Source organism: Lissotriton helveticus, chromosome 8, assembly GCF_964261635.1.
Source record: "Lissotriton helveticus chromosome 8, aLisHel1.1, whole genome shotgun sequence".
In the NCBI taxonomy this organism is placed as follows: Eukaryota; Metazoa; Chordata; class Amphibia; order Caudata; family Salamandridae; genus Lissotriton; species Lissotriton helveticus.
In genome coordinates, this window is record NC_136069.1 from 4,694,428 (window position 1) to 4,716,460 (window position 22,033).

At 44.1% G+C, this 22,033-nt stretch overlaps 1 protein-coding gene across 1 annotated transcript in view; it reads left to right on the forward strand.

The window, feature by feature from the left end:
• MAN1A2 (mannosidase alpha class 1A member 2) overlaps nucleotides 1–22,033 on the forward strand; it is a 375,381-nt gene that overhangs the window by 323,943 nt on the left and 29,405 nt on the right. Inside the window, exons 10-11 of the mRNA XM_078656339.1 lie at nucleotides 3,760–3,875; nucleotides 16,009–16,228. Of these exons, the coding sequence (XP_078512465.1) occupies nucleotides 3,760–3,875; nucleotides 16,009–16,228 (336 nt within the window). The remainder of the gene's footprint in view (nucleotides 1–3,759; nucleotides 3,876–16,008; nucleotides 16,229–22,033) is intronic.

The window sequence follows — 22,033 nt, forward strand, 5'->3', positions numbered from 1 at the left end:
GCGGCCTGGGGCAGCGGCTGCCACGAGTGAGGCTCGGGGGGGTCTTAACACAGCTCCTTAGTTACAGATCTCTCGGGCAGGGCTCATGGGTGCCCCCTGTGCCAGGGTAGCGCCCTGAAGCCTTCAGCTCCGCTCCAGGCGCTGCATGGATGCCCGTGTTATCACAAGGTTCGGGCACGGACCGTCAGGAGCCTACCCCCCTCCGCTTGGCACAGCCGAAGCCCCGCCACCCCCGCGCTCCGCCTGGCACAGCGCCACGAGCGGCCCATCACTGTTTCTTGGCACTAATAGATCGCCACTGACAGAGACACGGCGGGTGGCAGAGCCCCAAGATGTAATTACATCCGGGACATGCACCTGGGAGGGGCTGTGGTGAGATGAGGCCGGAGCTCTCTCTGATGGGGGGGGGGGAGGCTGCAAACCACAGGGGGGGGGATGGAGCTGGGAGGGGGCGTCATCAACAGGCGTCATCAACAGGCATTGGTGCAAATTCAGGAGAGTGAGTGTAAAAATTCAGGACCGAGGGTCAACATTTAGGATGAAACTTCTGGACAAAAGGTCAGTTTTACAGACACCTCAGAGGAAATTGCGCGATAACTTAAAAGTAAATAAATAGAAACCACTCAAGTACAAGTAAAAATAAATGTATATTAGGTTGAGACAATCGGACACTTCGTGGTTTTTCAGTATTTTCAGTTTGCTGCAGCTGTGGGCAGCTGTGCAGGTCTGTCTGTGGGATTCATATAACGATGGATGTCTATGGTCGCTGCACCGGGTTGTCCAGTCTGATATTTTGCTTACACCGCCTGGTCCTGAGCAGCAGGTCTGGGGAGGGCAGTGCTCAGGGAGGTCCGCTCGGACGGACTTAGTTCCTCGCATCTCATCTCCGAGCGCCTTGAGGGCTGTGACGCGGCCGCAGAGGGGGCCGAAAGGCAGGGTTATAATGCGTCCTATAGAGGGTTCGTCCCCGCAATCCCCCCTTCAGTTCACCTCTGACGGAGTCACAAAGGGGCTTTTCCCTGCAGCTTTCTTAAGGAAGGCGCTGTCGATACATTATCACATAGTGTATTTTTAACTCCTTGCCGTCTGCTTCAAACACAATATACATCTCAAGCGCAGCTCATAGCGCTCCGAGGCTCTCCCTAAAACCTCACACCTGAAGCAAACATTTACAATGACGAGTGTAACCTTCGAGTAGCGGTCGGTGTCACTCCAGATGTCATATGAATGATGTATGGATCCCACGCGTAAGCACAGAGCACATAGAGAAAAGTACACACAGGCGAGGGAGGAGCAGAACCTGTCAATACCGCCCGCTAAAGCTCCTATGGCTCCAAGAAAGCAAAGTCAGTCACCGCACCCCTCCCCCGAGGAGCTCTCTTGTCCGAGGATCTATCCTTTGATCCGTCCATCAGAAACAATATCCACCATTTCAAATGGACATTCTGTCATCTATTAATTCTTTCATCCATCATTCAGTCTTTCACCGTTCCTTCTGTCCTTCCGTCTGTGTCCATCCTTATCCGAACCTATTCAACCATTTGCAAACGTATCCATCATTTATCCTTCCATCCATCATTTCACTCATCCATCCCTCCATCCACCCTTTCACCCAGCCCATCGTCTCACTCATCTATCCATTTACTTACCCTTTCACCCAAGGCGTCCTTTTACTCATCCATACACTCTTCTACCCATCCATTCACTCATCCATCCCTCCATCCACCCTTTAACTCATCCATACACTCTTCTACCCATTCACTCATCCATCCAACCATTTGCCCTCTCACTCATTCAGCCATTCTTTCACTTACTCATCCATCCACCCACTCACTCATCCGTCCACCCATTCAACTTTTCACTCACTCATCCATCCATCCTTCTTCCAGCTCTTCACCCTCCCTTTCACTCGTGTGTGCATTCTTTCACTCATCCATCTTTTTATTCTTCTTTTCACTCATCCATGCACCCATTCGCCCATCCATTCTGCCAATCATTCATCCATGCTTTCACTCATCCATCCTCCCCTTCTCTCCATTCCCCTTTCACTTAGCTCCATCCTTCCATCCATCCACCCATCCATCCACCCACCCATCCATCCATCCACCCATCCATCCACCCTTCCAGTTGCAGACAGAAGAGGCCCATGAAGACCTCCACCCTCGCTGTAGTTCCTAAAGCAAGCGGTGAGGTGGAGGGGTTCACTGCGCACCTGCACACGGGCAATCTGAAAACTTGGAAGTCACGAGTCATGCATGATGCACAGTGCCCGGACGTGAGGCGACTGTGACATGGGGTTGTTTCCAGGGCTTTAAATAGGATGAAAATACTGGGGGGGCTCTCTCCAAGGGGCGTGTCTGGTGTAATTAAACGCGTGGCTTAAAACACCCAAGCTAAAACATATGCTGAGCAGAATGAGCCGCGCGACTGGTATTTTGCTGTTTCTACCACTGCATCCAGTAACATTAGACCTACAACAAGCCCCGACTATTGGCTTTGTCAATGGATGTTAGTTGCATAAAATAAATAAAAAAAGCAGCAACTATGGCTTCGTTGTATATAATATTAAAAATGCTTCAGCTCTGAAATGATGAGACTGTGTGAGAACTATAACCCTTCTTTTTAACGTATTTTGTACATTTCTTCCTTATAACCCTAACAGAGTGCCCTACCCTGGACAGGGGCAGGAGGGGGGCACTACGGGCTGTAACAGCCCAGACTGGCCCATTGTCAGTCTGTCTGTGACAATCATCAGCCGCAGACAGACTGACAATGGGCGGGTGGGGCTGCTCTTGTCCTCAGAGGAGGAGGCGTACGAGGCGGTCCCATCAGGGAGCTTAGACTTCTCGCAGCTCCCTGTAATGGCCATAATTACAGACAAAAGGCGTCCGTAAAAGTCATCCTCACGTACAACAGATGTGATGTCCAAATTACAGACTGTCCGTGAAATTTATGGACAGTTGGTCACTCTACTGTGAGGCCTTGGAAGGGATGGGACTGTGAGCTTAAGGGACAGCTTGACCCTCGGAGAGAGATCTCAGCTGAGAGAGGGGAGGGTACTGGAGCGGAGAGGCCTAGGAAGGGATGGGACTGTGAGCCTCAGGGACAGGCATAGAGAGGAGCTCCAGGACAGCTGGGCCCTCAGGGAGAGGTTTCAGGTGAGAGTGTGGGAGGGGGAGGGGGTTACTTGAGCTGATAGGGCAAGGGTGAGGTTCAGCTCAGGTGGAAATTAGTGTTCTCAAAAGAAATACAAATTATTCACAAATTCTACTGACCACCAACGAGAGAGACGGCTTCCATGGGAGAGACCCCTCACCAACTAGGTCAGAGTAAATCTTGAGGAGTGGCTCTCAGGTACCAGTACAGCTGGAGTTGCGGCTCTCAGGTCAGACTAAAGCAGAAGGAGTAGCTCTCAGGTCAGAGTAAAGCTGGAGGAGCGGCTCTCAGGTCAGAGTAAAGCAGGGGAGTGGCTGCAGTGTTAACTCCTGCATTTGATCAGGGTGTATTGAGGCGGACAGCCTGACCTCTCAGGCTGGGCATCTTGAACTGCCTTCTTGCTCTGCCAGCACAAAAAAACTTCTGAAGAGGGCGGGCTGACGTGAGATATTCTCTTCTCATTCATTAATTGATTAAATTCCTCCTTTCTCACAAGTCTGCCATCTTTAGTTTTCACTTCCACAGATTCAGTTTGGACTTTGCCAAGGGCTATAATGAACTGCGTTGTGAATACTCAACATCACTTCCTGCTTCCTTTTGCAGATCACACATCGGTGGGTGGCCTGGGGGACAGCTTCTATGAGTATTTACTTAAGGCCTGGCTGATGTCGGAGAAGACGGACACGGAAGCTAGGAAGATGTACGATGATGCCATTGAGGTAAGGGCCTCCGAGCACGACACACCCAGTCCAAAGATCATTATTAAATAGTGTTGGTACAGCTCATTATTAAACATCGATAACCATCTGTTACATGACATCAACATATCATTAATAAATAGCATTGGTTAGCGTCGCTACATGTCATTTAATAGCATTGCTACTTGTCACTGCTAAATAGCATTGATACGTCATTAAAAAACATTGATATGTGTCAATGTTAACCCCTTCCGTGCTCCCGTTGGCCGTCGCGAGCACTACCTGGCTGGTGCTGCGATTGGCCGACGCGGCCCGCTCACTCCGTAGAACGCCCGCACTGCGCCGAAATAACGGCTGCGGTAAACAGGTTAAATATCATCAGTACATGTCATTGTTAAATAGCATCGATACGTCATTAAAAAACATTGATATGTGTCACTGTTAAATAGCATCGATACGTCATTAAAAAACATTGATATATGTCACTGTTAAATAGCATTGATATGTCATTAAAAACATTGATATGTGTTACTGTTAAATAGCATCGATGCATGTAATTAAAAAAACATTGATATGTGTCGCTGTTAACTGGCATTGATACATGTCAATAAAAAACATTGATAGGAGTCACTGTTAAATAGCATCGATACGTCATTAAAAACATTGATAGGTTTCACTTTTAAATAGCATCGATACATCATTAAAAAACATTGATATGTGTCATTGTTAAATAGCATCGATACATGTCATTAAAACCATTGATATGTGTCACTGTTAAATAGCATCAATACATGTCATTAAAAAACATTGATACGTGTCACTAATAAATAGCATTGATAGATGTCATTAAAAAACATTGATTTGTGTCACTGTTAAATACCATCTATACGTCATTGTTAAAGAGCATTAATACGTCATTGTAAAATAGTATTGATACATGTTGTTTAAAAACATTGATTAATGTCATTAAATAGCATCAATACTTGTCATTATTAAATAGCATCGATATGTCATTAAAAAGCATTGATACATGTTATTAAATAACATTGATATGTGTCACTGTTAAACAGCATCGATACATGTCATTAAAAACATTGATACGTGTCATTGTTAAATAACATCAATACGTCGTTATTAAACCACATCGCTACATGTCATTTTTTATAGCATTGGTGAATGTCATTAAATAACATTGATATATGTCATTGTTGAATAGAATTGATACATGTAACTGTTAAATAGCATCGATATGTCATGAAATAACATTGACATGTGTCATTGTTAAATAACTGCGATATTTCATTAAATAACATTGATAGGTCATTAAACAGCATCAATACATGTCCTTATTAAATAGCATTTATACATGTCATTGTTAAATAGCACTGATTCATGTCCTTATTAAATAACATTGATACGTGTCATTGTTAAATGGCATCAATACATATCCTTAAATAGCATTGATACATGTCATTAAAAAACATTGATATGTGTCACTGTTAAATAGCATCGATACGTCATTAAAAAACATTCATATATGTCACTGTTAAATAGCATTGATATGTCATTAAAAACATTGATATGTGTTACTGTTAAATAGCATCGATGCATGTAATTAAAAAAACATTGATATGTGTCGCTGTTAACTGGCATTGATACATGTCAATAAAAAACATTGATAGGTGTCACTGTTAATTAGCATCGATACATCATTAAAAACATTGATATGTGTCACTGTTAAATAGCATCGATACATGTCATTAAAAAACATTGATATGTGTCACTGTTAAATAGCATCGATACGTCATTAAAACATTGATAGGTGTCACTGTTAATTAGCATCGATACATCATTAAAAACATTGATATGTGTCAATGTTAAATAGCATCGATACGTCATTAAAAAACATTGATATGTGTCATTGTTAAATAGCATTGATACATGTAATTAAAAAACACTGCTATGTGTCACTGTTAAATAGCATCGATACGTCATTAAAAACATTGATAGGTGTCACTGTTAAATAGCATCGATACGTCATTAAAAACATTGATAGGTGTCACTGTTAAATAGCATCGATACGTCATTAAAAAACATAGATATGTGTCACTGTTAAATAGCATCGATACGTCATTAAAAACATTGATAGGTGTCACTGTTAAATAGCATCGATACCTGTCATTAAAAAACATTGATATGTGTCAATGTTAAATAACATTGATACGTCATTAAAAACATTGATATGTGTCATTGTTAAATAGCATTGATACATGTAATTAAAAAACACTGCTATGTGTCACTGTTAAATAGCATCGATTCGTCATTAAAAACATTGATAGGTGTCACTGTTAAATAGCATCGATACGTCATTAAAAACATTGATAGGTGTCACTGTTAAATAGCATCGATACGTCATTAAAAAACATTGATGTGAGTCACTGTTAAATAGCATTGATACGTCATTAAAAACATTGATAGGTGTCACTGTTAAATAGCATCGATACGTCATTAAAAACATTGATAGGTGTCACTGTTAAATAGCATCGATACGTCATTAAAAAACATTGCTATGTGTCACTGTTAAATAGCATCGATACGTCATTAAAAACATTTATAGGTGTCACTGTTAAATAGCATTGATACGTCATTAAAAAACATAGATATGTGTCACTGTTAAATAGCATCGATACATCATTAAAAAACATTGATAGGTGTCACTGTTAAATAGCATCGATACCTGCCATTAAAAAACATTGATATGTGTCAATGTTAAATAGCATTGATACGTCATTAAAAAACATTGATGTGAGTCACTGTTAAATAGCATTGATACGTCATTAAAAACATTGATAGGTGTCACTGTTAAATAGCATCGATACGTCATTAAAAACATTGATAGGTGTCACTGTTAAATAGCATCGATACGTCATTAAAAAACATTGATATGTGTCACTGTTAAATAGCATCGATACGTCATTAAAAACATTGATAGGTGTCACTGTTAATTAGCATCGATACATCATTAAAAACATTGATATGTGTCACTGTTAAATAGCATCGATACATGTCATTAAAAAACATTGATATGTGTCACTGTTAAATAGCATCGATACGTCATTAAACATTGATAGGTGTCACTGTTAATTAGCATCGATACATCATTAAAAACATTGATATGTGTCAATGTTAAATAGCATTGATACGTCATTAAAAAACATTGATATGTGTCATTGTTAAATAGCATTGATACATGTAATTAAAAAACACTGCTATGTGTCATTGTTAAATAGCATCGATACGTCATTAAAAACATTGATAGGTGTCACTGTTAAATAGCATCGATACGTCATTAAAAACATTGATAGGTGTCACTGTTAAATAGCATCGATACGTCATTAAAAAACATTGATAGGTGTCACTGTTAAATAGCATCGATACCTGTCATTAAAAAACATTGATATGTGTCAATGTTAAATAACATTGATACGTCATTAAAAAACATTGATATGTGTCAATAGCATTGATACATGTAATTAAAAAACACTGCTATGTGTCACTGTTAAATAGCATCGATTCGTCATTAAAAACATTGATAGGTGTCACTGTTAAATAGCATCGATACGTCATTAAAAACATTGATAGGTGTCACTGTTAAATAGCATCGATACGTCATTAAAAAACATAGATATGTGTCACTGTTAAATAGCATCGATACGTCATTAAAAAACATTGATAGGTGTCACTGTTAAATAGCATCGATACCTGTCATTAAAAAACATTGATATGTGTCAATGTTAAATAGCATTGATACGTCATTAAAAAACATTGATGTGAGTCACTGTTAAATAGCATTGATACGTCATTAAAAACATTGATAGGTGTCACTGTTAAATAGCATCGATACGTCATTAAAAACATTGATAGGTGTCACTGTTAAATAGCATCGATACGTCATTAAAAAACATTGCTATGTGTCACTGTTAAATAGCATCGATACGTTATTAAAAACATTGATAGGTGTCACTGTTAAATAGCATCGATACGTCATTAAAAAACATTGATATGTGTCACTGTTAAATAGCATCGATACCTGTCATTAAAAAACATTGATATGTGTCAATGTTAAATAGCATTGATACGTCATTAAAAAACATTGATGTGAGTCACTGTTAAATAGCATTGATACATGTTATTAAAAAACATTGATATGTGTCCCTGTTAAATAGCATTGATACATGTCATTTAAAAACATTTATATGTGTCCCTGTTAAATAGCATTGATACATGTCATTTAAAAACATTGATATGTGTCACTGTTAAATAGCATTTATACGTCATTAAAAACATTGATGTGTGTCACTGTTAAATAGCATCGATCCATGTAATTAAAAACATTGATATGTGTGTAAGAGATTGTCAGTAGCTGTTTAATTCTTGTTTTAGCTAATTTATTAACGGACTTTATATCCTTTTATCACTCTTAAACATTCTAATATCTCTTACTGACTTCTTATGGCATAAACTTTTTTGTATACTGTATTGATTGTATTATGTATGTGCTTATAAGATATCTCTGCGTATCGAATAAAAGCTTATGACATTGATATGTGTCACTGTTAAACAGCATCGATACATGTCATTATTAAACAGCATCGCTATGTCATTAAAAAGCATTGATACATGTCATTAAAAAACATTGATATGTGTCACTGTTAAATAACATCAATACGTCGTTATTAAACCACATCGCTACATGTCATTTTTTATAGCATTGGTGAATGTCATTAAATAACATTGATATATGTCATTGTTGAATAGCATTTATACATGTAATTGTTAAATAGCATTGATATGTCATTAAATAACATTGACATGTGTCATTGTTAAATAACTCTAATATTTCATTAAATAACATTGATATGTCATTATTAAACAGCATCAATACATGTCCTTATTAAATAGCATTTATACATGTCATTGTAAAATAGCATCGATACATGTCATTAAATAACATTGATATGTGTAATTGTAAAGTAAAAATGATACGTGTCATTAAATAGCATCAATACATGTCATTATTAAACAGCATTGATTCACGTCATTAAACAGTATCGATGCATGTTATTAAATATCATTGATACGTGTCATTGTTATACAGTATTGATGCATGTCATCATTAAATCGCATTGATGCATGGCATCATTAAATCGCATTGATGCATGTCATCATTAAATCGCATTGATGCATGTCATCTTCATATCGCATCGATGCATGTAATTTAGATAGCATTTATATATGTTATTGTTAAAAAGCATCGATACATGTCATTAAGTACCATTGTAATGTAATTCAGTAACATTAATGTGTTATTGTTAACTAGCATTGATACATGTCACTAAAAAACATTGATATGTCATTGTTAAATAGCATTGATATGTCATTGTTAAATATTATCAATACATGTCATTATTAAACAGCATTGATTCACGTCATTAAACAGTATCGCTGCATGTTATTAAATATCATTGATACGTGTCATTGTTATACAGCATTGATGCATGTCATTGTTAAATAGCACTGATTCATGTCCTTATTAAATAACATTGATACATGTCATTGTTAAATGGCATCAATACATGTCCCTAAATAGCATTGATTCATGTCAATTAATTTCGATGCATGTCATTACATAACATTGATACGTGTCATTGTAAAATAGCATCAATACATGTCATTAAATAACATTGATATGTGTAATTGTAAAGTAAAAATGATACGTGTCATTAAATAGCATCAATACATGTCATTATTAAACAGCATTGATTCACGTCATTAAACAGTATCGATGCATGTTATTAAATATCATTGATACGTGTCATTGTTATACAGTATTGATACATGTCATTAAATCGCATTGATGCATCAGTAAATCGCATTGATGCATGTCATCTTCATATCGCATCGATGCATGTAATTTAGATAGCATTTATATATGTTATTGTTAAAAAGCATCAATACATGTCATTAAGTACCATTGTAATGTAATTCAATAACATTAATGTGTCATTGTTAACTAGCATTGATACATGTCACTAAAAAACATTGATATGTGTCATTGTTAAATAGCATTGATATGTCATTGTTAAATATTATCAATACATGTCATTAATAAACAGCATTGATTCACGTCATTAAACAGTATCGCTGCATGTTATTAAATATCATTGATACGTGTCATTGTTATACAGCATTGATGCATGTCATTAAATAACATTGATATGTGTCATTGTTAAATAACATTGATATGTGTCATTGTTAAATAACAGCGATATGTAATTAACATTGATATGTCATTATTAAACAGCAGCGATACATGTCATTGTTAAATGGCATCGATACCTGTTATAAAATAGCATTGCTACCTGTCATTGTTATATTGCATTGATACATGTCATTAATAAATAGAATTGATACATGTCATTATTAAATAGCATTGATACATAGCATTAAATAACATTATTGTGTCATTCTTAAATAGCATTGATACATTGCCAGCATGTTCTCTTATGTCTGCTATTATGGGGTTGGTATGTCTCCCCAAGACAAGTAGAGTCAGATGGGGAGGAAAGGGCTTTTCTTTCCAAGCGCTAAGCTCCGGAACTCCCTCCCTCTACAGATGCGACAACAACCCAACAGTACTCTATTTAGAAAACCGCTGAAAACCTGGCTGTTTGCAAAAGACCTAGATTTGCTAACTCTGCACTACCTGCTCACACCCCAGCGCCAAGACGCCTCGGCAATAGTGCGCTTAATAAATAATTCAGTCAGTCAGTCATTAAACAACGATACATGTCCTTATTCAATAGCATCAATACCTGTGATTGTTGGCATTGATACGTGTCATTGTGATATAGCAAAGATTCACGTCCTTATTAAATAGCATTAATACATTTGATTATTTAATATCATTGTTGTATGCCATTTTTAAATAGCTTTGATATGTGTCATTAATAAACAGCATTGATAAGTATCATTATTAAGTAACGTCATTAAATAGCATCAATACAGTAATTATTAAATAGCGTTGCTATATGTAATTAAATAACATTGATATGTGTCACTGTTAAATGGCATAGATACATGTCATTAACCCTATCCATGCTGCCGTCGGCCATTGGCCGACAGCAGCACTACCTCGCTGGTGCTGCCGTCGGCCAATGGCTGACGCGGCTCCACCCGTTTTGCGGAAGTGCCGCACTTCCGCAAAACGGGCGGCGCAGCCAACGGGTTAAACAACATGGATTAATGTCGTTATTAAATAGCGTTGATACATGTCATTATTAAACGTCATTGATTCATGTTATTTAATAGCGTCTATATGTGTCATTAGTAAATAGCATTGATACATGTCAATATTAACTATCACTGATACATGTAGCATGAGTGCATGTCATTATTAAATAACATTTATACCTATCTATTACAAGGCATAAATATTTCATTAATAGCATTGATTATATAGCATTGCTACATGTCATTATTAAATAGCATTGATACATGTAACTATTTATTAGCATCGATACATGTCGTTAAATAGCATCAATGGATGTCGTTGTTAAACAGCATCACTATATGTCATTAAATAACCTTGATCTGTTATTGTTAAATAGCATGGATACATGTCATTACTAAACAACATCGATACGTTTCATTATTAGATACCATCAATATATGTCAGTGTTAAACAGCATTTATACGTGTCATTATTAAATAACATTGATACGTGTCATTACTGAACTTGATTTCGGCCAACAGAGAATATCAAGGACTGACAGGGCAAACTTGCACAATAAATTGAGCTTTTTGAAGTGTTCAAAAATGACCAATTAATAGCAATTTCTGTCACTGATTTTGGTTGGGTTTGAGGAGAGTTGTTGCTGGGGTTGCAATAAATGAACCAGGGTTCTGGTAACCCTCCCTGTTTTAGCCCATCTGGTCATGGAGGGCGTTGAGTGCCCCGAGGCCCTCTTTGCTGTGGGTAATAGAGGCAGCGTGTTTTTATCTTCATGGGTGTGTGCAGTGCCGGACTTATGGCTTGGTTGGTTTATGAGATTGGACGTAGAAGCTCACTTGTAGGACATTGACAGGTAATACAAGGGGCTCTCACAGGACATTGACTAGGGTTTTTTTTTTTAGAAAAGGGCGCTCTCAGGACATGGGCTGTCTTTTTTGCAGGAGAACTTGTTCCATTTGACCAGCAGGAATCAAGGGGTGCTCTCAGGAAGGCTGAGGGTTTTGTTGGGTTTGATGGGCAGTAAGACAAGGGCGCTCTCAGGAGGGCTCAGGGTTTTGTTAGATTTGACAGGCAGTAAGATAAGGGTGCTCTCAGTACATGGGCTGAGGGTTTTGTTGCTTTGGTGGGCAGTAAGAGAAGGGCACTCTCAGGAGGCTTTTGTTGGGTTTGACAGGCAGTAAGACATTGGCACTCTCAGGAGGGCAGAGGGTTTTGTTGGGTTTGACAGGCAATAAGACAAGGGCGCTCTCGGGACATGGACTGAGGGTTTTGTTGGGTTTGACAGGCAGTAAGACAAGGGCGCTCTCGGGACATGGACTGAGGGTTTTGTTGGGTTTGACAGGCAGTAAGACAAGGGCGCTCTCGGGACATGGACTGAGGGTTTTGTTGGGTTTGACAGGCAGTAAGACAAGGGCGCTCTCAGGAGGGCTGAGGGTTGTATTGGGTTTGACAGGCAGTAAGACAAGGGTGCTCTCAGGACATGGACTGAGGGTTTGGTTGGGTTTGACAGGCAGTAAGACAAGGGCGCTCTCAGGAGGGCTGAGGGTTTTGTTGGGTTTGACAGGCAGTAAGACAAGGGCGCTCTCAGGATGGCTGAGAGTTTTGTTGGGTTTGACAGGCAGTAAGACAAGGGTGCTCTCAGGACATGGACTGAGGGTTTGGTTGGGTTTGACAGGCAGTAAGACAAGGGTGCTCTCAGGAGGGCTGAGGGTTTTGTTGGGTTTGACAGGCAGTAAGACAAGGGCGCTCTCAGGATGGCTGAGAGTTTTGTTGGGTTTGACAGGCAGTAAGACAAGGGTACTCTCAGGAGGGCTGAGGGTTGTGTTGGGTTTGACAGGCAGTAAGACAAGGGTGCTCTCAGGAGGGCTCAGGGTTTTGTTGGGTTTGACAGACAGTAAGACAAGGGCGCTCTCAGGAGGGCTGAGGGTTTTGTTGGGTTTGAAGGGCAGTAAGACAAGGGTGCTCTCAGGAGGGCTGAGGGTTTTGTTGGGTTTGAAGGGCAGTAAGACAAGGGTGCTCTCAGGAGGGCTGAGGGTTTTGTTGGCTTTGATGGGCAGTAAGACAAGGGCGCTCTCAGGATGGCTGAGGGTTTTGTTGGCTTTGACAGGCAGTAAGACAAGGGCGCTCTCAGGATGGCTGAGGGTTTTGTTGGCTTTGACGGGCAGTAAGACAAGGGCGCTCTCAGGATGGCTGAGGGTTTTGTTGGGTTTGACGGGCAGTAAGACAAGGGTGCTCTCAGGAGGGCTGAGGGTTGTGTTCGGTTTGACAGGCAGTAAGACAAGGGCACTCTCTGGAGGGCTGAGGGTTGTGTTGGCTTTGATGGGCAGTAAGACAAGGGCGCTCCCAGGAGGGCTGAGGGTTTTGTTGGCTTTGATGGGCAGTAAGACAAGGGCGCTCTCAGGAGGGCTGAGGGTTGTGTTGGGTTTGAAAGGCAGTAAGACAAGGGCGCTCTCAGGAGGACTGAGGGTTTTGTTGGGTTTGACAGGCAATAAGACAAGGGTGCTCTCAGGAGGGCTGAGGGTTTTGTTTGGTTTGAAGGGCAGTAAGACAAGGGCGCTCTCAGGAGGGCTGAGGGTTGTGTTGGGTTTGAAGGGCAGTAAGACAAGGGCGCTCTCAGGAGGGCTGAGGGTTTTGTTGGGTTTGACAGGCAGTAAGACAAGGGCGCTCTCAGGAGGACTGAGGGTTTTGTTCGGTTTGACAGGCAGTAGGACAAGGGTGATCTCAGGAGGGCTGAGGGTTGTGTTGGGTTTGACAGGCAGTAAGACAAGGGCGCTCTCAGGAGGGCTGAGGGTTTTGTTGGGTTTGACAGGCAGTAAGACAAGGGCGCTCTCAGGATGGCTGAGAGTTTTGTTGGGTTTGACAGACAGTAAGACAAGGGCGCTCTCAGGAGGGCTGAGGGTTTTGTTGGGTTTGACAGGCAGTAAGACAAGGGTGCACTCAGGAGGGCTGAGGGTTTTGTTGGCTTTGATGGACAGGGAGACAAGGGCGCTCTCTGGAGGGCTGAGGGTTTTGTTGGCTTTGATGGGCAGTAAGACAAGGGCGCTCTCAGGATGGCTGGGGGTTTTGTTGGCTTTGACAGGCAGTAAGACAAGGGCGCTCTCAGGAGGGCTGAGGGTTTTGTTGGGTTTGACAGGCAGTAAGACAACGGCGCTCTCAGGATGGCTGAGGGTTTTGTTGGGTTTGACAGGCAGTAAGACAAGGGTGCTCTCAGGAGGGCTGAGGGTTGTGTTTGGTTTGACAGGCAGTAAGACAAGGGCGCTCTCAGGAGGGCTGAGGGTTGTGTTGGCTTTGATGGGCAGTAAGACAAGGGCGCTCTCAGGAGGGCTGAGGGTTTTGTTGGCTTTGATGGGCAGTAAGACAAGGGTGGTCCCAGGAGGGCTGAGGGTTATGTTGGGTTTGACGGGCAGTAAGACAAGGGCGCTCTCAGGAGGGCTGAGGGTTGTGTTGGGTTTGACAGGCAGTAAGACAAGGGCGCTCTCAGGAGGGCTGAGGGTTTTGTTGGCTTTGATGGACAGGGAGACAAGGGCGCTCTCAGGAGGGCTGAGGGTTTTGTTGGATTTGACAGGCAGTAAGACAAGGGCGCTCTCAGGAGGGCTGAGGGTTTTGTTGGCTTTGGTGGGCAGTAAGACAAGGGCGCTCTCAGGATGGCTGAGGGTTTTGTTGGGTTTGACAGGCAGTAAGACAAGGGCGCTCTCAGGATGGCTGAGGGTTTTGTTGGGTTTGACAGGCAGTAAGACAAGGGCGCTCTCAGGATGGCTGAGGGTTTTGTTGGCTTTGATGGGCAGTAAGACCAGGGCGCTCTCTGGAGGGCTGAGGGTTTTGTTGGGTTTGACAGGCAGTAAGACAAGGGCGCTCTCAGGATGGCTGAGGGTTTTGTTGGCTTTGATGGGCAGTAAGACCAGGGCGCTCTCAGGAGGGCTGAGGGTTTTGTTGGGTTTGACAGGCAGTAAGACAAGGGCGCTCTCTGGAGGGCTGAGGGTTTTGTTGGGTTTGACGGGCAGTAAGACAAGGGTGCTCTCAGGAGGGCTGAGGGTTGTGTTGGGTTTGACAGGCAGTAAGACAAGGGCGCTCTCAGGATGGCTGAGGGTTTTGTTGGCTTTGATGGGCAGTAAGACCAGGGCGCTCTCAGGAGGGCTGAGGGTTTTGTTGGGTTTGACAGACAGTAAGACAAGGGCGCTCTCAGGAGGGCTGAGGGTTTTGTTGGCTTTGATGGGCAGTAAGACAAGGGCGCTCTCAGGAGGGCTGAGGGTTTTTTTGGGTTTGACTGGCAGTAAGACAAGGGTGCACTCAGGAGGGCTGAGGGTTTTGTTGGGTTTGACTGGCAGTAAGACAAGGGCGCTCTCAGGAGGGCTGAGAGTTTTGTTGGGTTTGACTGGCAGTAAGACAAGGGCGCTCTCAGGATGGCTGAGGGTTTTGTTGGCTTTGATGGGCAGTAAGACAAGGGCGCTCTCTGGAGGGCTGAGGGTTTTGTTGGGTTTGACAGGCAGTAAGACAAGGGCGCTCTCAGGATGGCTGAGGGTTTTGTTGGGTTTGACAGGCAGTAAGACAAGGGCGCTCTCAGGAGGGCTGAGGGTTTTGTTGGCTTTGACGGGCAGTAAGACAAGGGCGCTCTCAGGACATGGACTGAGGGTTTTGTTGGCTTTGATGGGCAGTAAGACAAGGGTGCTCTCAGGACATGGACTGAGGGTTTTGTTGGCTTTGTTGGACAGGGAGACAAAGGGCAGGACACTTAGCGATGGGTTTGTGGTTCTCACAAGTACAGCCTGCATAAAAGGAACAAGGTCTAAAGGTTTGCACCTCTTGGAAAGAGCTGCCTGAAGTGTTGCAATGCATCTGTGTTTATCCCTTTGCATTCTGCAGGCCATAGAGCGCCACCTGATCCGGAAGTCCAACGGCGGGTTGACGTTCATCGGCGAGTGGAAGAATGGGCAACTTGAGCGCAAGATGGGGCATCTGACCTGCTTCGCCGGAGGCATGCTGGCCCTGGGCGCCGACGGTTCTAGAGATGATAAGGCTGGGCACTACCTGCAGCTTGGAGCAGAGATCGCACACACCTGTCATGAATCCTATGACCGGACAGGTAAGAGTCTCCAAATGTCATGTCATGTAAATGTCAAAGGTTCTTATATAGCGCCTTATCACCGCAAGGTCTCAAGGCGTTTGCTTTGGGAACCCGTCCTGGCTTTTTCCCTGTGAGATAACCCCTACTGGGCATCCCCAAGGTGGAGGCCAGGCATCCTTAGCGTTGTGGGGGCCGTTGTGGAGATTAAGCAAGCTATTGCCCAGAGTTGCAGCGTGGGACCCATGATTGGAATAGGCACCGAGGCGAGAATTATCGAGTCCGTGGACATTTTGGGCTCAAGACCCGCCGCGTCGGGAATTGAACCCTGGTCCCGGGCTGACCTCTGCTTCAGAGTCTGCCTCCTCTAACCAGTGATCCACACCTCTCCAAGGGTGTGCATGACTGGACGCGTCGTAAGACGCTGCGCGCATTGTCTAGGTATGAGGTGACCTGCTCCAGCTTCTTGTTGTTCAAGCTCTGGTTTCGTTTAGTGCCAGTCTCAGGCATCCAAAGGCTTCACATGAGAGGGTCAGTAAAGATTAGAGATGGCCGCATCTGATCCTTCTGGGTGGCATGTTTGCATCTGGTCATTGCGCCTGGTTCCGAGTTTGCAAGGAGGCCCAGAGTGGTACGGGATCTGACTTCTGGCGGAGAGTCTTTTACCTCCTCTACTGGACGTCTCCTTGTGGCACTGCCCCGTCAAGGATGACCTCAGTCCTGTGGGCCTGATACACAGTTCCTAGACATTGTTTTGGTGTTTTAGTTGTTTTAGGTCATCACATACACGACCTTGTTACAGCTCACGACATCAAGAACCGATCACGACATCCCCTGGTATTCAAAGGACACTTTCCAGACACACGAGATGGCCAAGGCCATAGACAAGTAATGGGCCTGAAAAGAATGCCTGGACCAAGAAACCTCCTAAAAAAGCTGTACATTCAGCGCCGTCTGCTTTGCTTGATGCTGCTTGGAGCCGAAAAGTCTGAAGGATGCTGAGGATGATGATCCATAGCATAGCTTTTGTATTTGTAGAAATGTTTGTTTGCAATGTAGTGCTGACTGTAGTGCAAATATATATTTGTTGTTTTGAAATCCAACACTTTTTCTACTGTTGCACTGAGTGGAGTGGGAATATTGCTATTTTGTTTTGTTTTTTATAAATTATAATTTTTATTGTGTTAATTGTAGTGAGATACTAAATTGTAGTATTTTGCAATGTTATATTTTATGTAAGTGTATATTTATTGTAGTTAGAGTAGTACATTTTATTTTTGTGGGATATAAAGCATTTTGTTACTGTTGTGATGTGTTAGGTGACAGTACTTATTTCATAAGTCGTAATTAACGTGACGTGTTGCAGCGTGCAGCTTTTATAAAGTTGCCTCTTTGTTGCCCATAATCCCCTGTGTCCGTCCATGGTTGCACATGGAGTTTGTCCTTGAGAGAGCTTTCGGCACTCCTGGGGAGACGTGCAAATGAGTCAGTAAAGAACACTATAGAAGACCGCTCTGGATGGAGGTGACACCTCCCTCTTACAGGAAGCGACACGTGTGTTAGCCCAAAAGGCTAGCGACAGGGGTGTTAGCTCAAAAGGCTAGCATCAAAGGAGAAGCCACCTTTGAAGGGCAAATGGTAAACACTTGGGATCGGGGCTGCTCTGTTTAGATGAACAGGTTGGCGCTCGGGAAGAAGGGAAAGCAGTTGCCACACCAGTTTCTCAGGGGCGTGTAGCCCCCTTGGTAGCCACACCTCTCGTTTGGGCTAGAGCGCTCTGCACCCCAAGAGAGGAGTGCTGCCATCTTGAGAGTGGGCAGTATGGAGAAGTCGACTCCGGAGCCCAGCCGAAGCAAGAAGACTCCAAGGGTCAGTTGACTGACCTCCTGTTTGCAGCACCGGGCCCGAACAGCTGAAGAAGCCTGCTCGGGTAAGTTGGTATTCCAAATCTTCTAGCTACCGCACCTTGCTGTCGTGCAGCATTAGGGACCAGGGCCCGATGCTCAAAGTTACCCCGAGTCTGCTCAACCCGGGAGACTCCTAGGATTCAGCTGTGACTCTAATACAGAGCGACTGGATGTCTGACAGGACCAAGAGGACTTTGAGAGACGTTCACCCCTGTGGCCAGGATTGCTTTCCCATACCCATGGACAGAGGAGTAGCTGCAGGAAGACCCCTGTTGACTGCATCGCATTCACAGCATCCTTGAACATCTATGGCATCCTGTGTCCCTTGCATCAGGACCACTCCATTGAAGTCTACGGATCAACATCCTCAGCATCCTTCGGTATCGTCAGCATCCTGTATCCCTTGCATCAGGACCTCTCCATTGAAGTCTACGGATCAACATCCTCAGCATCCTTCGGTATCGTCAGCATCCTGTATCCCTTGCATCAGGACCACTCCATTGAAGTCTATGGATCAACATCCTCAGCATCCTTCGGTATCGTCAGCATCCTGTATCCCTTGCATCAGGACCACCCCATTGAAGTCTATGGATCATCATCCTCAGCATCCTTCGGTATCCTCAGCATCCTGCATCACTTGCATCAGGACCACTTCCAAAGGAGTCTATGGCATGGACATAAAAGTGACAGGAACGGATTGGGGCGGCTTCGTTCCGGAAGGAAACTGTTTCTGAGGGTGTTTCTGCCCCCCGATGACTGGCTCCTTGCCGGAGTTTGTCGCCTACAGTAACTCAAATTAACTGCATTGATACTTGACTAAGTTTAAACAAAAACATTTACAAATGTCAAATGCATTGAATTTGCTAATGCTTATTTGCGGTTAGGTAAAAGTGCATATTGACTTCACTTTATCTCCCTGGAACCCCCTCGTGGGTCTTTTTCATTGTGGTGTCAAAAATTATATAAATATTCGAATCTGTTTTTATAGATTAGTATTGGATTTCTTTGGCGTCTCATGTATTTCTTCTTCAATTGTTTGGTGCTGTTTAAATGCTTAGCATGTGTTCCTTTCTGAAAGCCTGGCTGCTCAGAGCCGCAGCTACCCAGGGTTGAACCAAGGGTTTCACAAATGAAACCTACTGGTCCTAAAGGGGTTGGTAAGTGTATTGCACGGTGAAGTGGTGCAGCCAATCCAAAGAATACCCCTCGGTTCCTCACACCATTACTCTCTGGTGCCCATGAAGGGCAGAGGGCTTCTTCATGCTACTCTAGATCTGCGCCCTCCCAACACCTGTCTCCAGAAGGAGAAATTCTAACTGCTCAGCTTGGCCCAGGTCTTTTCTGCCCTCGCCACTGGAGCCTGGATGGTGGCTTTGACCGGTACGACGCCTGTTGTCACATACCTGCCCTGCTGGCCCAGGGGTGCTACCTGTGGTTCATACAGGGAGAGGAGTATTTTCAGTTTGCTGTGCTCCCCTTTGGCCTCACCAGCACCCCTCAGATGTTCACAAAACTGATTCTGATGGTGGCAGCGCACCTTCGGAGGTCAGGGGTGTCAGTCTTCCCCTCCCTGTCATCGTTGGGTTTCACTACCAACATGCCGAAGTGACACCTGACTCCTCGGTTGTGCCCTTTCATTGGAGCTGCTCTGGACATGGTTTGGTCGCATGCCTTTCCCCCAGGGAAGCGAGTCGAGGACTTTCAGGCTATGATTCCGATCTTTCAGCCAAGGTCCAGGATTTGAGTGAGGCCTCTTAGGACTATACTGGGACATATGGCCTCCTGCATCCTGCTAGACCCGCACGCTAGGTGGTATATGTGGGCTCTACAGTAGTGTCTGTTCTCCCAGTTGGCCCAACATCCAGGGGACCCCTCCAACCACGCCCATATTTCAGAAGAGACTGTAAAAGATCTCCATTGATAGTTACTGGACTGTGATTGGTTTAGTTGCAGACCCTCTCTCCCTTCCCCACCCAGACCTGACAGTGGTGACCGATGCATCGCTCCTGGGTTGGGGCGGCTATCTGGTAGAGGTGGAGATCAGAGGCCTCTGGTCTTCAGGGGAATCCTGTGTCCATATCAGCGGTCTGGAGGTACGGGTCATCCGTTCGTCATCGAAAGCCTTTTTGTCTTCCATCCATCAGGCGGAGGCTGGCACAGGAGCTCACCACAGCACTACTGCCATGTGGTTCTGCAACAAACAGGGTGAGGTGGGGTTGCGGACTCTGTGCCAGGAGGCCTTGCGTCTCTGGAAAGGGCTGGGCTGCCAAGCAATGTTCCTGGGGGTGAACCACCTCGGAGGATCATTGAATGCCAGAGCCGACAAGTCCAGTCGTCGGTGCCTAGCAAATCACAAATAGCAGTTACACCTGGCGGTAGTGCAAGGTCTCTTCTGCTAAAGGACAGCTGTGCAGCGTCTCGACCTATCTGCCACCCCCAAAAAGGCACAATGCCAGCACTTCTGCATGTTGGAGTTTCCAAGGTGTCACTTGGAGATGCGTTCCGCCTCGAGTGGAACTCAAGACTCCTGTACGCATTTCTGCTGATACTATTCCTGCCCTAAGTTCTCAAGAAGATCCTAACCAACCGGGTCCAAGTCATCCTAGTGGCTCTGGATTGGGCACGGAGAGTATGGTATCCAGAACTCCTGGGCTTGAGCATGTTTGCCAATGAAGCCATCCGTCGGGGAGGACCTGCTGTTCCAGTAACAGTGCAGAGTTCTGCGCCCGGAACTTCACTATCTCCACCGATATGCTTGGAGATTGAGCAGGCTGTTGATGTCTTCTTGGCAGTCGGGCATCCCTCAACAAAATCTGTATGTGCCCGTCTCTGGGACAGTGTTGTGGTTTGGTGCAGCACATGCCAGATTGACCACCTCCCGGCCAATCTATCTGATGTTCTCTTGTTTGCTCTGTCTCTTCCCGGCAAGGCTTTGCTTTGGGCAAACTTAAGGGTTATCTTTGGGCATTCTTATGGTTGCCAGACCAGCTCTTGTTTAACTCACAGGTTGTGATGCAAATTGTGAAAGGTCTTTAACATGTTTCCTCCTTTTCTCTGTGTAATGTCCCAGTGGGACCTTAATCTGGTCCTAACTTTTCTGATCTGCATTCCGTTCGAGGTGCTTCACAGCTGTCCTTTACAACGCTTACTATTGAGACTGTTCCTCATCCATCAGCACCTCGCCGCAGCATGTGAGTGAGCTTTAGGTTCTCTCAGTCACTCCACCATATACTACCTTCTTCCCAAACAAATGGGTTCTCCGGACTCGGACATCCTTCCTGCCAAAAGTTGTGACGCCATTCCACGTCTGTCAAATCATCACCCTGCAGGCGTTCTGTGCTCCGCCTCACCCCTCTAATGAGTAGGAGAGACTCCATTCCTTACATCACAAAAGAACTCTGAGCTTCAACATAGCTCGTACCAGAGATCACCAGGTGGATGATCAGCTCTTTGAGGGGTTCTCTGGAGTGAAAAGGATACGGCGGTGCTGAAGAGAACCGTCTCCTGCTGGATCGTGCTCTGTACCACATTCTGCTACACACTAAAAGCATCCTCCAGACAGACTGCATGCGCACTCACCAGGGCCAAAGCTGCTCCCACTGCGCTGGCAGGAGCCCCTGTCCTAGATATCTGCCAGGCAGCTACGTGGGCGTCCCACCATACGTGCACAAAGCATCATTGCCTTTCACAGCCTGGTTCACTGGAAGGGGCATTCAACTCGGTCCTACAGGACTTCCTGGTTTGAGTCCATTCACAGACCCGCCTTCGAATAGGTATTCCTTTGATATTTATTCTAGAGGTGAGGAACCTGCGGCTAGAAGTCTCTATCAGAAGAACAAGTTTCTTACCTTCAGTAACGCTCTTTGTGGTAGATACTTTATCTAGCCGCTGATTGCTCATCGACCCTCCCATCCTCTCT